Genomic DNA, 17,042 nt, shown 5'->3' with positions numbered 1-17,042 from the left:
CCTATAGTTTATACATAGTCTCTATACCATTCAGAACATTAGGAACGATAGTACAACCTATATAAGCTTTCCTGTAATACAGTTTTCTGTAAGAAAAAGAAGAAAAATTAGAATCTATCAGTTTTTGAGTCACTATTAATTACTAAAGAATGAATTGTCTGTTACTATTTCAGCAATGCATGTTGTTTTCTACTCTTGAGCAAAAGAAAAGCCACCATTACCTTATTTAATAGTGGCCCCATATAGTTTTGAAGACAATTAGAATAATCTAGTCAAAAATACTGTGGGTTAACTACAATCATAGATAGGTGAGAAATATTTCAAACCAAGAAAACTAAGGAGGGTTATGGTAATGTAGGACATATTCAGTTATCCAAGGATCTTTTAAATGAAGTGTTATTTACCACTGTGTACTGTTAAAAAATGTAAATTTCCAAAGGAAAACTAGTCCATGTCAATGAATTATTTATGCCATTTTTGTTTGCAGTATTCTAAGGAACATTTCTGGTTCTAGTAGTATGAAAACACTGAGTGGGAGCTAAGTTATTAACACTGCACAATGAAATTGAGTCTGCCAGAAATCTACCATTTTTTACCTTTGTTTTTTTTTAAATCATGTGACTAGAAGACGTCCTCTGTGGTGCCTTGCATGTCTGTATCTTCTATGAATAAACAATTCCCAAGACAGAGTGTGCTATTCTTAGCAAAACATCAGTAAAAGTAATTATGGAAAGTCTCAGCCCAATGTAGGATGATCTGATTGTGAATTAAAAATTTAAAACATCATAAAGCAATGGCTATGGATATGACGTCTGGCTGTAATATTATAATATCTGTTCATCCTTGGCTGACATCACAGTATTCATAGGCTTTGTTGAGTCTCATAGGTTACAGCTCAATCAAAAAAAAAAAGAAAAAAGGAAAGAAAAAAAGGTTGAGCTTCAGCAAGTGAGTCTTGGAGCAATATTTTAAAGCCCTGAAAATAGCTGCTAGTGTCTGCCTGAAGCAGAGTATCAGGTTTTCATGTTCCCACTCGGCTTGGCTCTTTGGATGAAATTGAGTTTACTCCTCATATAATAGCCAAATACCAGTATCTTGGGCCCTCGGGAAGTGCATTGTCCATGACAGGCAGTCCAAATGCAGCCCAGCATCTCAGAGAATGGGCAGGTATCACTTACACTGGATGTCCATGTGCAGAGCACAGAGTTTTTCATTGATGGCCCTCACTAGGCATAAAAAGAATGGCTAACATGGTTCTGCATCACAAACTATGATAAAGGTGGTTTGTAGGTCCCTGGATAAGCTCCCCAGAAGTACTGGCAAAATTCTCAGGAGTATTTAAGTACTAACTTCGTTTTTCTTCGTGTCATGGTTACCACATCTTTTTTCACTGCTAAGTCAATTCATTTATCTCCTGTTTATTCATAATGTATGTTTGATTTGCTTTAAGTAACTGCTGTCTCTTAGATGTTAATTGCAAAAATGTTTACATTAACTATAGATGACCTTTTACTGTTTTTTTTCATGATCATATTTATTTTTCCATTAGCCTACAATTCTGTTTGGGTATAAGATCATATAATGTATTTGTTGTTCCTTTATGCAGCTCAAAATTGTTCTGGACTGAGAACCTGTGGACAGTGTTTAGAACAGCCTGGATGTGGCTGGTGCAATGATCCTAGTAATACTGGAAGAGGACACTGTATTGAAGGATCTTCACGGGGACCAATGAAGCTTGTTGGAATGCACAACAATGAAATGGTTCTTGACACCAATCTTTGCCCCAAAGAAAAGAGCTATGAGTGGTCCTTTATCCAGTGTCCAGGTAATAAAAATGTGATGAAAACAATTTCAGTTTTTGCTTCAGTGAACCAAGAATGATTTTTACTTTATTATAATAAAGACTTAGAAAAGAAAAACAGTGAAAATGATACTCACATGTCAAAGATAAAAACTATTCTTCTCAAGACTGTATCCATTTCTGTTGTACAAGTGGTATTCTGTTTAGAATCATTAAATAGGGTAAGCACATTCATGAAATATAATGATTAGAGTTGGTTTCCTGTGTACTGTTAAGAGGAAAAAATTTTGGCTCCATACCAATTTTCTACCCTGTAGCAAAGACCATAATTTTTTATTATTCATAAAATTATAATATCTCAGAATTCTCAACTAATTCATAGTATCCAGTCAAACTTCATGCTAAGTATGGGGATGTTCTATATGACATCTACGATGGATTCATCTGGCTTCATTTTGAAGCTGCCATTGATATTCATTATCATTCAATTTTGAATATCATTTAATTTTTCAGGGATTTTCTTCATAGGAAGTTTGTACTTCTGAATAAAATCAACCTTCTTGAAAAATTAATTTATTCAAATGTTTTCTTTTAGTGCCTAGTATGTACCAAGGAGTGTTTTGGGTGCTAGAGACACATGATTAACAAATTAGACTAAAATTACTTCATTCATGGAGCTTATATTCTAATTGAAATTAATAAATTAGTTACACACATATGTGAGGTTAGATGGTGATAAGTGCTATTAAATAAATAAAGGAAGAAAGAGGGATATGACTGCTTGCTATTTAAAATATGTAACAATTAATAAACACCTGACATAGATGAGGAAATGAATCATGGAGATATCTGGTAAAGAGTGTTCTAGAAGAAGTAACAGCCTGACACAAGGATTTGGGTAAGATATTAATAGTTTATTTGAGAGGTGATTCTAGGAGGCATAAATGAGGGAATCAAAAGAGTTTCAAAGAGAAAAATCAATAATATGTGGATTATTAAGCTAGTTATCATACTGGGAAATTTGGATTCAGACTCACTTGGAACCTATGAAGAACCATGTAGAATGTTCCTTAGGGTTATCCCACTGAGGGACTAGGAGGATGGGGCATTTATCCACTAACTCTCATTTCCCATTGGTTGAGTGATGCCCTTGGGGGTGTGAATTTCCTTGTGCTTATGATCTGTACCAGCAAGTCTGATCAATAGTTTTCCCTGGCACCAGTGAAAACCCCAAGGCAGAAAAGTAGAGAGATACTGCAGAACATACTTTAGATGAGATGTTGACAATGTGCAGCATGGAAACCAGATGAACTGAGGTAATGTGGCACAGGTGCAACAATACCTGCTACTAAACTATCAAATATATGAAAATCAATAAAAAGGAACAAACTATTAATTCATGCAACAAGATGCCTGAATCTTAAATGCACTTTGCGTAGTGGAAGAGCCAGAACCGAAGGCTAAATGTTGTGTTATTTCATGCACAAGACAATCTGAAACAGACAAAACTATGAGGATGGAAAAAAATCAGTTATTTGCCAAAAACAGGGGTACAGATTGAGTTCAAGGTGGCATCACAATGGAATTTTTGGAGTATGCAACTGTCTGTATGGTACTGAGTTAGTTGATACATAACTATGCATTTGTCAAAATCTACACTATGTATTACAAAGAATGAACTTTACTGTTTTAAAAATTTAAAAACCAGTCAACCAGGATGTTGGGGGAATCCCAGGATGAAATGCAAAATGTAACAAATGAATCTAACTGTATTACAAATGCCATAATCTCACCTAAATAAATAAAGAAATAGATTAAAAGAAAAATAAAAAAAGAGGAACCTGACCTAAGTAGCTTTGGAAAACAGTGTTTTGACTGGAATCTCTAAGGCTAAAGAAAAAAAAAAAAACTTGTAAATAAGCAGCTTATTCTGGTTGGTAAAATTTTCTGGGTACATTTTCATAATTCTAACAATATTTTATATGTATACTAGATCTAAACAAATAAGTAAGTAAGTTGTATTTAATGGGAGCCATGTTTCCCATTGTCAGAGAAAGAAGTTACAAATAAACAAGGGGTGAAGGCTACAATGAACCTTGTGGGGCTGAGTAAGAATCTGAGATAATAGCATGAATTTATTTTTATTTTAATACAGTTAGCCCTCCCTTTCCAGGGTTCTGCATCTGCAGATTCAACCAAACACGGATTGAAAATACAGTATTCGAGGGATGTGAAACACATGGATATGGAGGGCCAACTCTTTTGTATCTGGAGGTTCTGCAGATACAAGGACTTCAGGACTTGAGTATCCTTAGATTCTGATATCCATGGGGGCTCCTGGAACCAATCCCCTGTGGATACAGAGGAATGACTGTATATATACACAGAAGTAAATACAGGTACATGTATACATGGGTTAATATACACACATATTGTATTTCCTAGCTCTGCCAAGGAGGCCTAGAAGCCATGGCATCCCAATAGCAATGAACACATCCGATGCACAGATAGATCTTGGTTTCTAAATACTATTCTCCAATGAAAGGAACTCAGTCTCTCTGAAGAAATGACGGACTTCTAGGAAGGCCAGGGAGGATATAAGATGAGTCTGAAGTGTTTTGTAGTGCCAGAAAATAAGAGGTGTTTAAAGAAAATAAAGAAGGAGAGAGAGAGAGAGAAGGATGAAGTGGTTCCAAAGAGACATAGAGCCAAAACTGAAAGTGCCCTCAATGAATCAAATCTAGGCAACAAAATAAATAATGATTGTATTGATTATAACCCAAAGAAGAAAGACACATCTGCTTCTATACTGATTAAATGATTAAGTAAATAATAAATGGGTGAGAATGTATGAATCTTCCTTATCGAAAAATTCCAAATAAGAAATGTAAAGGGAATATGGGGAAAAAAATCTTCATTAGAACAGTACAGTAATAATTGCTATAGTAATAATTCTTTTAAGAATGCTAAACTAGTGGGTGAATTTTTGAGGAGAAACAGGACATTTGCATAGCTTAAACGTATCTTCTTCAAAAACATTCATTACTGTAGTTGTTTTAACATATGTATGCAAACTCTTTTTTTTCATTTCTTTCCTGAGTTTAGTCAATTCTCTTTTCATTTCTTCCTTTTTTGTTTCCATTTCTAGTCTTAATATTTAAATTTCTGATTTAAGGTGGTTTTTTTAAGCACCCAAATGCTGATTTGATTATATTTAATTCTCTTTAGAAAGCTGTTTTGCAATCTTCTACTTCATGATTGTATTTTCCAGGGGAATTTTTATTAATTAAGGTGTGTTGAATCTGGTTATCTGTTTTCATTGATACATAATATTTGTACATATTTATGGGGTCCATGTGATATTTTGTTACATTAATAGAATGTGTAATGATCAAGTCAGGTATTTGGGTATCCATCACCTTTCGTATTTATGATTTCTATGTGTTGGGAACATTTCAAGTCCCCTCTTCTATCTATTTTGAAATATACAATACATTGTTGTTAACTAAAGTCACTCTACTCCGCTATCGAACATTAGATTAAGTCTTTAATCCATCTTGTGTTGGTGTCAGGCTGTGTATCCATCTTCAAGTTCCCAGTGGTTGCACAGATACTAGTGGGGGTGGACTGGAAGGGGTGCTCCACATGCACCTGGGTGGCATGTTCAGACGCTGCATGGGTGGTTCCTGGGTGGCCTTACCTCAGTCTCCTGGGTGATGCACAGAGGTGCAGACTCTAATAGGCAGGACTTTGTGACCCAAGGCAGTGAGTTCAGAGAGGGTCTCCTTAGGGTTTGCACAAATGTGTAGTGGCTCTGCTGCTGGGAGGGCAGGGTTGCTGTCAGTGAGAGTGGCCCCAGGTGGGCGAGCAGCTTTCGGGTTCTGGGGAGTGTGCACTTTGGCCCTTGCCAGCAAGCAGCAGCCCTAGGCAGGCAGCTCTCAGACTCTGGCTAGGTTGTGCTTCTGTTTCTAGTGGCAGCGGTGGCTGCAGTGGTGTGTTGGAAAAGCCAAACCTCAGGGTGAATGCTATAGCACAAAGGCCTTGCTGCTGGCGTGGGTGTGTTTTCTGTCCACAGCCCCAGTCAGGTAGCTCTCAGGCTTTAGGGAAAGCACACGCTTTGTCTTCTGAAGGTAGCCGTGGCTGCAGCAGTATGTGGGAAGAGTCTGTCCTCAGGACTAGAGAACAGAGACCATGCTGCTATTTGGGGCTGGGATGCTATCAGCAGCCCCAGGCAGCCAGCTCTCAGGATTTGGGGAGCACATGCTTTGGCGCTCAGCCACAGTAGTGGCCACAGCAGTATGTGGGAAGAGCCTGTCCTTAGGGTGTGTGCTACAGAACAGAAACCTTGCTGCTGGTGGAGGCATTGTTGCTATAAGAAGCCCTAGGCAGGCCGCTCTCAGGCTCTGAGGAGCACACACTTTGGGTTCCTTCTGTCCCAAAGGCAGCCTCCTCCTGTCCTGCACTGCAGTACTCTGTGTGGCCTGCAGTGCTACAGACCCTTTTACACCGTTGGGTCCAGCCACTGTTGTGCTGCCGCAGCTCTCTGGGAGTTTGTGGGAGGATATCAGTGGGGGCTCCTGAGATGTGGAGATGCTAGAGTGTTGTGCCTAAGGGCAGGATGCAGTCTGGTGGAGGTTGGGCTCTGAAAATGGTGTTGTCCTAGGGCAGCTTACACGTACTCTGGAAGTGTGTGTCTGACCTGGTGTGAGCTCCCTCTCTGGAGCAATGCCTTGATGGGGTCTCTAGGCAGGTGTCTATGCTGGGCCCACATGGGTTGAGGGGCTCTCCGGTGGCTAGGATTGCTGGAGTCCTTGGTGGGAATGTGCACTGCTCTAGATTTCTCACTTACCCTGCCTCACTCTGGGGACCCTCTCCAGGCTCCCAGCTGATCCTGGCCAAGCCGACTGCCTCACTTCCCTCTCCTTTTTCACCTTAGGTGTTTCCTGTCACTTTGCTGAATTCCAGTATTCTTTTTTTATATGTTCTATTCCAGGAGTGATTATTTGTAATTTTAATTCTTCTTGGGGCTTTTTTTTTTTTTTTACTATATGGATAATGTAAATTTCAAATGAATACATCTACCCAGCTGCAGACTTTAAGTTCTCACCAGTGACTTTTTTCTTTCATATACATACCCCAGTTGACTTAAAGTTATTTTCTGCTTTTTGTGGGTCTTGTGATGTGTTTTAGTATCTTTTCACAGATGGGGGCTAAAGTTGAGACTTCACTTTGTGAACATGGTTACGTTTGTTTCCCTTCCTTGAGGATGCCCGCAATCATAACTTCTTGCCCTGCTGGATTTTGGAACCGATGCCATCTAGCTTTTGACTGTCCCATGTGTAGAGAAATTTTGTCACTAACTCAACCTTAGCTTTACCTTTCTTGTTTTGAATCTTTGCTTCATTTCTAGCATCTAATAGAATCCTTTTCTTTTAAAGTTGGCTATGTATTGAAAAATGTTTTTGGACAATATTTGCCTTGAATTTCTGTGTATGTATGTTTTAAATTTATTAAAAATATCAAGAAGATATTTTAAATGTTGCACATCTGTTAGGGAGCACGTATTTTTCAAAAGTATGTACTTTATTTGCATGTCAGATGCTGAATTTGTCATTATGCTTTATTTTGATTTTTTCTGTTTGTGTATTCATAAATGAAGAGACATTTGGACTGGATTTAAAATTTAGATAAAATAGAATGGATGGCTTCTCTTTAGTTTTATTCGTATCCACAGCAATGGTGATGTTTAGAACCTTTCAGGTAACAATGTGTCTTGGAAGAACTATTACATGCAAGCTTACATTACTTATTGATCCAACAGTTTGATGGTAATAGGGAATAAAACGTAATCATAGGATTACTAGTGTATCTTTTTCTTGTCTGCATTTGCTACAGTCATTATGCCTGGGTCACCCTTTCTGTAACATGCTTTCTCCTTTGCCATTGCTGCCATACTATGGCAGTGACTGGCAATGACCAGTCTTTTATTTTGTTGGATATTTTCCCTGCAGTTAAGTCTAAATTACACCAGCTTTCTATGTATCCACTACATTGGTCTTCCTTGCATCATTCTTTCTAGTTGCTGTGTGGAGGTGTATCAGTGATGTACTTGACTGCCCCATGGCCAAACCTTATTGTTAGAATTTTTCTAATTTAGGATGGGAGGGTTCAGTGGTGTTTTGTCAGGGGTCATCTTTTAATTTCAAGAGGTATTGTAGGTTACTACTTTCTAGTTTTGTTTATGTAGCTGTCACCACATCTAAATGCCTATTGTTGCTGTCAAATTTCCTTATTACTTCAGTGTTAATCTGTAAAGAAGATGTTAGACACAAGCACTAAATTTAACTATGTCATTCAGATAGTAAAGCATTTTTTTCTGATGATTCTTCCATGTGGCCAGAAATTTCATAAATTACTTATAGTAACCCATTTCTTATTTTAAATCTTTAGGTAATTCTTTATAGTAGTGGGCACAGAATACATTTTATTTTTACCTGAGTGAATTCATTAGTGGTGTCACATAGTAAATTTTCTGCGACACTGTAACTTAACATTTTAAGCATAATGTTAAAAATTAAGGGTCTTATTATAAAAGTTAATTATTGTTTCTTATTATAAAAGTAATATGAATTTATTTTAGAATATTGATGATGTAGAAAAATCTTATTAGACTAAGATACCCATCATTAACTTTTCCATGCAGATATTAATACATTTAATGTAAAATTATAATCATTCTTATCTTAAATTGATACGTAATTGTACATTTTTATGAGGTAATGTGATGTGTTGGTACACATATACATTGTGTAATGACCAAATTGTGGTAATTAACATAACCATCACCTTAATCATTTATCATTTCTTTGTGGTGAAAACATTCAAAATCCTCTCTTCTAGTTATTTGAAATATACAATGCATTCTTTATTAGCTGTACTCATCATACTATGCAAAAGAGTAGCAGAACTTATTCCTTCTATCTAACTGTAACATTGACTGATCTCTACCTATTTCCCCCTCTTCCTATTCTCCTCAGGTTTTGGTAACCTCTATTCTACTCTCAACTTCTATGAAATCAATTATTTTAGATTCCACATATGAGTGAGATCATGTAGTATGTCTTTCTGTGCCTGGATTATTTCACTTAACATAATATCTTCTAGGCTCATCCATGTTGTCCAGATTACAAGATTTTTTTTTTTATTATGGCTGAATAGCATTCCATTGTGTATATACACCATGTCTTCTTTTCCAATTATCCACTGATAAGCAAAATTTAGGTTGATTCCATATCTTGATTATTGTGAATACTGCCACAGTAAATATTATAGATTTTTTGAGAAACCTCCATACTGTTTTTCTCAATGGATGCACTAATTTACATTTTAAACAACAGGGTATAAGTATTCCCCTTTCTTCACATCTATACCAGGATTTGTTATTTTCTATCTTTTTGATAATTGCCTTTCTAACTGGGATGAAGTGCTATCTCATTGTGGTTTTGACTTGCGTTTTTCTGATGGTTAGTGATGCTGGGAATTTTTTCGTATAACTTTTGGCCATTTGTAGCTCATCCGTGGAGAAATGTCTATTCAGGACTTTTTCCCTTTTAAAAATCAGAGTTTTTTTTTTTTGCTATTGAGTTGTTTGAGTTCCTTATAATTTCTGGATATTAATCCCTTGTTGGATGTACAATTTGCAAATATTTTCTTTCATTCTGTAGATTGTCTCTTCATTCCATCAATTGTTTAATTTGCTGTGTATAAACTTTTTAGTTTGATGTAGTTCCATTTGTTTAATTTTGCCTTTGTTACTTGCGCTTTTTGGGTCTTGTCTGAAAAATCTTTGCTTGTGTAGCATTTCCCTTATGTACTCTTCTATTAGTTTTGTAGTTTGAGTCTTACATTTAAACCTTTAATTTATTCAGTTGATTTTTGTACATGGTGAGATATAGGCATCTAGTTGTATTATTTTACTTGTGGTATCCAGTTTCCCCAGCACCATTTATTGAAGAGACTGTCCTTTCCCCATTGTGTGTTCTTGACACTGTTGTTGAAAATAGTAGGCTGTAAATAAATGGATTTATTTCTGGGATTTCTATTGTCTTCCATTGGTCTGTGTGTTTGTTTTCATATCAATACCATATTGTTTTGGTTACAATAGCTTTGTTGTATATTTTGAAATCAGGTAGTGTGATAACCCCAGCTTTGTTCTTTTACTCAAGATTGCTTTGGCTATTTGGGGTCTTTTATGGTTCTCTATGAATTTTAGGATTGTTTTTCTAGGGTTCTCTATGAATTTTAGGATGTTTTTTCTATTCCTGTGAAGAATATAATTGGAATTTTGATAGAGATTGCATTTTTACTCCATAGATTGCTTTGGGTAGTACAGACATTGTAACAATATTAATTCTTTTAATCCAGGGACATGAGATACCTTTTCATCTATTTGTGTCCTTTTCAAATTCTTTCATCTATGTTTTATTGTTTTCATTGTAGCGATTTAAATAATACTTCCCCTATTTTTGTCCCTAGCTGGCCTCAGGTGGTTCACTACAATTGTACTTGCAGTGCTCCCTTTGGGCTGATACAAAAGCAAGTCTCCTGTGGAGGGAGGGACCCAGGATAGTAGGAAAGTTAAATGTCTTCCTCCAGCTTACTTTTTCCACTGTAGAAACCATGAGTCCAGGGGTACTTTCTGCATGAGGTAATATAATGGCTTTGGGGGAGGGGTATAACAGTGATGGGAAACCAGTCCCTTTGTCTTCTAACTACAGTTTTTCTTGTCCAGTGGGGCTTCACAACCTCGCTTGTGTGTTCTAGTTTCCTTAGCTCTTGTGAAGGCAATGTTTTTGTGTGAGTGGTTGCTCAAATTGATGTTTCTGCAGGGATATGATTACTGGAGAGACCTACTCCACTGTCTTGTTCCGCTTCTTTGAATCTAAAATTGTGATCATTATAAATAAATTATATTGTATTCTTATTTCACTTTATTATGAACAATTTTCCCTTGTTATTAAATTTTCTCCTAATTGTTTCATAATATAATGTAGAGTTTTAAAGCTATATATAATTTTTTTCAATTTCATAAAGAGGATGATTAGGAATATTTAACATTTTTCCATGATGAGTTCATGTTACTTCTATACTATTTTATGACAGAGTTATGCCTCTAAAATTTTCTGTAAAATATAGATATTTGGTTTTACTCTTTTTATGTCTTCACTCTTTGATGTTAATGCATGTTGATGACTCTATACTAGCCTCTTGGGAAATCTCTCTCCCTTTCAAATTTTATGTATACAATAGATACTTTTGCATGGAATTTAATATGTACTTCTTATTTTTATTCAGACTTTTTTATAATGTATTTGTTTCTGCCATTGATTAGCTGTGTGACTTTGGGTAGTTGCTTAACCCAGATTTCCTAATCTTAGAAATAGTACTAAACATAATAACTTCCATATAGTATTGCTTTGATGATTAAATGATATAATTCATGCGTGCCATTTGGTACACCATGGTGTAGTGTTTAATGTTTAAAAACTGATGCAATAATGCACTGACCAATAAGAATAGATACAGGCCACAAACAACTGGCATCAGCTGAACATTGGCTTTCCTGGATTAAGTGAGACAGAGCTCAGTTAAATGCTAATTGCTATCTTAGTTGTAATTATGATGAAATGTGAAGGCAAAAATGATGATGATGTTTGGGCAAGCAGTTAGCAAACTAAGTCGATGTTATGCCCCAAACAAGCACTAAGAACATTAGCTTTCATATATGAAGTTTATATATAATCTGAAATTTTTGGATTTTGCTGTAATATTAACATTAAAACAAAGTAAAAGTCTCACTTACAGAGACATAGAAAAGATCTCATGATTTAAATATGAATCTTTGAAACTTTTCTTGCCTAAAGAAGATACATGTTTATGCAAATTAATTTAAAAGTGATACTTTTGTTATTTTTACTTCTAATTTATTTTCTTGAAGTAAGGATATATTTCCACACAATTTTGTATATTTATTGATTCTTTTACTATGTATAACCATAATTAAGATGCATTTCAGCATGGCTTATTAAAGCTATATTATTCAGTCCTGTATTTGTATAATTTGTAACTTAATAGAAATACCATTCACATGAATTTTTAAAGGAATATGTTAAAAAGTATTCCCTCTTTAGCTATAACTTTTATGGTTGACTTTCTCTCTAACTTCTGCATTTTATAGAGGATAAGGTAAATATTAACAATAATTTATTGTAAATATTGTCTTACATTAATATTTTGAGCCACATGTTATTCATTCAAAAAACTTGGGAAATGCCATTTGGACTTTGCTATGATCCAAATTTTTAAAATAAATTCTTTGTTTCAATAGCTATTATACCTGATAAATTTCTATATTAGATATTTGTAATACTGTTTACTGTTTTCTTTAGCTTGCCAGTGTAATGGACATAGCACTTGCATCAATAATAATGTGTGTGAACAGTGTAAAAATCTCACCACAGGAAAGCAATGTCAAGACTGCATGCCAGGTTATTATGGAGATCCAACCAATGGAGGACAGTGTACAGGTAAATATTTTTTAAAATTTCAGTGTATTTTTTACTAAGGAAAATTAAATTGAGGAAGAGGTAACTCATTTGGAGAATATATATTATTAGATAACATTTTTTATTCAGTTTTAACATTTTTAGAAAACAATAGCTATTTGTTAGGAACTGTGAATATAAAATTTCTGTTATATGTTTGCTTTAAAAATATTACTTTTTCTTATTTTAAATGAATTCATATTTATTAATATTATAGGAGACTTATGAAATGCAAATAAATAAAAGGAAAAATTATCTATAATTTCACTATTTAAAATAATAACTGCTGATAGTTTGTTTATTAAATAGTAAGTTATTGTTTTGACTTTAGAAATAAAAATAATTAAAGGTTAATGGTATGTGTCTTGCATCAGGTAAGATTTTTTTTTTTTTGGACAGGGTGGTAGTACAGCATAATATGTAAGAGAATAAGTTTGGAATTCATTCTGGGCTGAAATCCCAACTCTGTCACTCTTCAAATGTATGACCTTGACTAATTAACCTCTCAGTGGTTCATTTTCCTTGTATGTAAAAGAGAGATGTTCATACTTCCTTGGATTGTTGTAAAGATGAAATGAGATAATATTTAATATAGGCCTTAGGAATGTTACTGAATAAAACTAGGTCTGTCCTTGGGCAACAGAAAGCCAAACACTGAAGCACCGCTTTTAGTAGAGTGAAAAGTTTATTGCAAGGCTGCCAAGCAAGGAGACAGGAGTTGGGCTCAACTCTCCCCAAGCTCTGTCTGGGGCATGTTTTATAGGCAGAGGGTAATGAGATGTGATCTGATTGGGTGTTGCAATGAGGCAATGTTGGAGATGTGATCTGACTGGATCCTGCCATGGGTGATTCCAGAGCTCCATCTGACTGGATCATAGATCATGTCATGTGGTGTCCGTTTTTTAATTTGGTCCCCATTCCTTGGTCCAAGGACTTTGATTCTGCTTGTGGTTTCCTGCTTAGTCTACCTGGGCATTTTTAGGTTATGTAACTTGCGATCTAGGGGTTTATGGCAACTGAAAAACAACTTTTATTCCACAAAGTTGAAACAGATTGGGCTGGTTCTGTGACTAAAAGAAGTGAAGCACATAATCACCACTTTTTTTTTGTTCACTAAACTCTGTTTTTCTATCTTCCTTCTGTTCTGTTGCTTTTTTCTCCTACTTTTTAAAGAATACTTGGCCTTTCTTTTAAATTTCTTTTTAAAATGGAATTTTTTAGTGATCCTTCTTTAATCTCTAGATTGGACCTGTCCTTTAAATTTTGTATCTACTTTCTCTAAGTAGAGATTACCTATATATCACCCAGAGAAAAACCTCAGTTTTTGGCTTGAAAAGGTGAGGAATCTTTAAAGAGGGAATGTATCCTGGCCCTGTTCCACATAAATTTTTTAACAGTAGCTGCATATTAGAACCATCTGGAGAGATTTAAAAAATATAGATGTCTGAACCATCCCCCAAAACAATTAAATCAGCACCTGGGTTGTGGTTGTAGGATGAATCTTGGACAATGATTTTTTTTTTTTTTAAGTTTCCCAAGTGAGTCTAATAGACACTGAGGGTTGAGACACATGGAGAATGATGAACTGAATACAACATTTAAGTCAACAAAATTTCTCAGGCAATACAGTTGTCCCTTGATATCTGTGGCAATTAGTTCCAGGACCCTCCATGGATACCAAAATCTGCAGATGCTCAAGTCCCTTATATAAAATGGTATAATATTCACATATAACCTATGCATATCCTCCTGTATACATCTTTAGGTTGTCTTTTCTCTTTTTTGATAGTATTCTTTATAAAACAAAAGTTTCAGTTTTGATGAAATCTAATTTATCTATTTTTTTGTTTCTTATACTTTTGGTGTTTTATCTAAGAATCCATTGACAAATACAGTATCACAGTGATTATTTTAGTTTTTTGTCAACACAAGCAAAAGGAACACTTAAATGATTCTCTATTAGCTACAAAATGTTTTAAATTAGTACAGTAGGTTTTATCATTCTGACAGGCAGAGTACTTTTAGAAATATATTCCTTTTGGGGGATGAGACTTCTCTGCTATTATTAAGACTAGTTTAGTTATTCTGTAGTACTTTTTGTTACTGACATCATACATCTGGCAAGCTGAGGCACAAGGCAATGGAAAATTAAATATAATGAAAGATGCATGCCTATCTTCACTGTTGCACGTTCTCTAGTAGTTTATTAAATTTTATTTTATTTAGTTATTGATTTTTTATCCTTTTTTTCATTTCAGCATATTATGGGGGTATAAAAGTTTAGGTTATGTATATTGCCCTTGCCTCCACCCCCTGGAATCAGAGCTTCAAGTGTGTCCATCCCCTAGGCAATGCACATTGCACTCATTATGTATGTATACACCCATCCCCTCTCCCCCGACATCTGCCCTACACCTGATTAATGTCATTCCTAAATGTGCTCTTAAGTGATGATCAGTGAAACCAATTTGATGGTGAGTACATGTGTGTGGTGCTTATTTTTCCATTCTTGGGATACTTTACTTAGTAGAATGGGTTCCAGTTCTATCCAGGAACATACAAGAGGTGCTGTATCACCATTGTTTCTTAGAGCTGAGTAGTACTCCATGGTATACATATACCACATTTTATTAATCCACTCATGTATTGATGGGCACTTGGGTTGTTTCCACATCTTTGCACTTGTGAATTGTGCTGCTATAAACATTCGAGTGCAGATGTCCTTTTTATAGAATGTCTTTTGTTCTTTTGGGTAGATGCCCAATAATGGAATTGCTGGATCAAATGGTAGGTCTACTTGTATCTGTTTAAGGTATCTCCATATTGCTTTCCACAGAGGTAGCACTAGTTTGCAGTCCCACCAGCAGTGTATGAGTGTTCCTGTCTCTCCGCATCCACGCCAACATTTATTGTTTTGGGACTTTTTGGTAAAGGCCATTCTCACTGGAGATAAGTGATATCTCATTGTGGTTTTGATTTGCATTTCCCTGATGATTAGAGATGTTGAGCATTTTTTCATATGTTTGTTGGCCATTCTTCTGTCTTCTTTTGAAAAGTTTCTATTCATGTCCTTTGCCCACTTTTTGATAGGGTTGTTTGATTTTTTCTTGCTGATTTTCCTGAGTTCTAAATAGATTCTAGTTATCAGCCCTTTATCGGATGTGTAGCATGCGAAAATATTTTCCCCTTCTGTAGGTTGTCTGTTTGCTCTCATGACAATTCCTTTGGCTGTGCAGAAGCTTTTTAATTTAATCAGGTCCCATTTATTTATTTTGTTGTTGCTGTGACTGCTTAAATTTTTTAAGACATGCTTTGTGTCCTAGGATATGGTCAATCTTAGAGAATGTCCCATGAGCTGATGAGAAGAATGTATATTCGGTGGATTTTGGATAGAATGTCCTGTAAATGTCAGTCAGGCCCATTTGTTCTAGCGTTCTGTTTAAGTCCATTGTTTATTTATTTATTTTCTGTTTGGAGGATCTGTCCTATGCTATCAGCAGGCTGTTGAAGTCTCCGGCTATTATGGTGTTGCTGTTTAACATTTGGTTTAGATCAAGTAGGGTTTGCTTTATGAATCTGGGTGCACCTAATTTGGGTGCATATATATTAAGTATAGTTATGTCTTCGTGTTGAACTGTACCCTTCACCAGTATATAGAGACCATCTTTGTCTTTCATTACTTTTGTTGATTTAAAAACTAAGTTATCTGAAATTAAAACCACCACACCAGCCTTCTTTTGGCTTCTGTTTACTTGAAATATTGATTTCCACCCCTTTAATTTCAGTCTAAATACATCCTTGCAGATTAGATGAGTTTCCTGGAGACAGGAGATACTTGGTTTATATTTTTTCATCTATTGGGCCAGCCTATGTCTCTTGAATGGGGAGTTCAAGCCATTCATATTTATTGAGAGAACTGATAGGTGGGGCAGATTTCTGTTCATCCTGTTGGGTAGAACTTCATTGCTATGTTTTCTCTCTTGAGCCATTGTGGTATCTGGCCTTTGATCTTTAGCTTTTAAGTAGTTTTACATTTGTGAGTGTTTATATTTTAATTAGAAGGCTTTAAATATACTACAGATTTATATTTTATTTTAAAAATTCAACCTACTAAAGCCAATCTAAGACTGTTGCCAATTAATATTATATTATAGCTAATCTATTATAATTAACTATTAAAATGTTTTATCATTAAAATTACTTTATTTCTCATTAATGACCGGGAAGATTCTATAATTAAAACTTTCCTCTGGAACTAATATATATATATAATATATAATATTACATGTGATATTATATACAATATTAAATAATGTTATATTTATGTATATGTAATCTTTGTAGGTATGGAAAAATATTAAAGTGTTAAGAGCTTGCGCTTTGGAATCATGCAACTTGGATCCATATACTGGCAATGCCACTGTTACCTTGGGTAAATGATTTAACTTTTTAGTGTCTCAGTTTTCCCGAGACACTAATTAAATATAGCTAATTTAATTTATAGTGTTATATTGAGTCTTAAATGTGGTACTTTATATATGAAATAATATGTGTTTCTAGGAAATGTTAACTTCTCATTGCTAGTTATTGGGTGCAGAATTCTGCCCTCTTCTGTTTCCACCGTGACAGGGCAGCAC

General features: G+C 35.2%; 1 protein-coding gene across 1 annotated transcript in view; it reads left to right on the top strand.

The window, feature by feature from the left end:
• Nucleotides 1–17,042, top strand: part of ATRNL1 (attractin like 1) — a 541,384-nt gene that overhangs the window by 152,727 nt on the left and 371,615 nt on the right. Inside the window, exons 18-19 of the mRNA XM_045568085.1 lie at nt 1,607–1,825; nt 12,250–12,387. Of these exons, the coding sequence (XP_045424041.1) occupies nt 1,607–1,825; nt 12,250–12,387 (357 nt within the window). The remainder of the gene's footprint in view (nt 1–1,606; nt 1,826–12,249; nt 12,388–17,042) is intronic.

Source organism: Lemur catta, chromosome 14, assembly GCF_020740605.2.
Source record: "Lemur catta isolate mLemCat1 chromosome 14, mLemCat1.pri, whole genome shotgun sequence".
Lineage (NCBI taxonomy): Eukaryota > Metazoa > Chordata > Mammalia > Primates > Lemuridae > Lemur > Lemur catta.
Note: the sequence above shows the minus strand (reverse complement) of the source record. Positions and strands in the feature narration are given on the sequence as shown.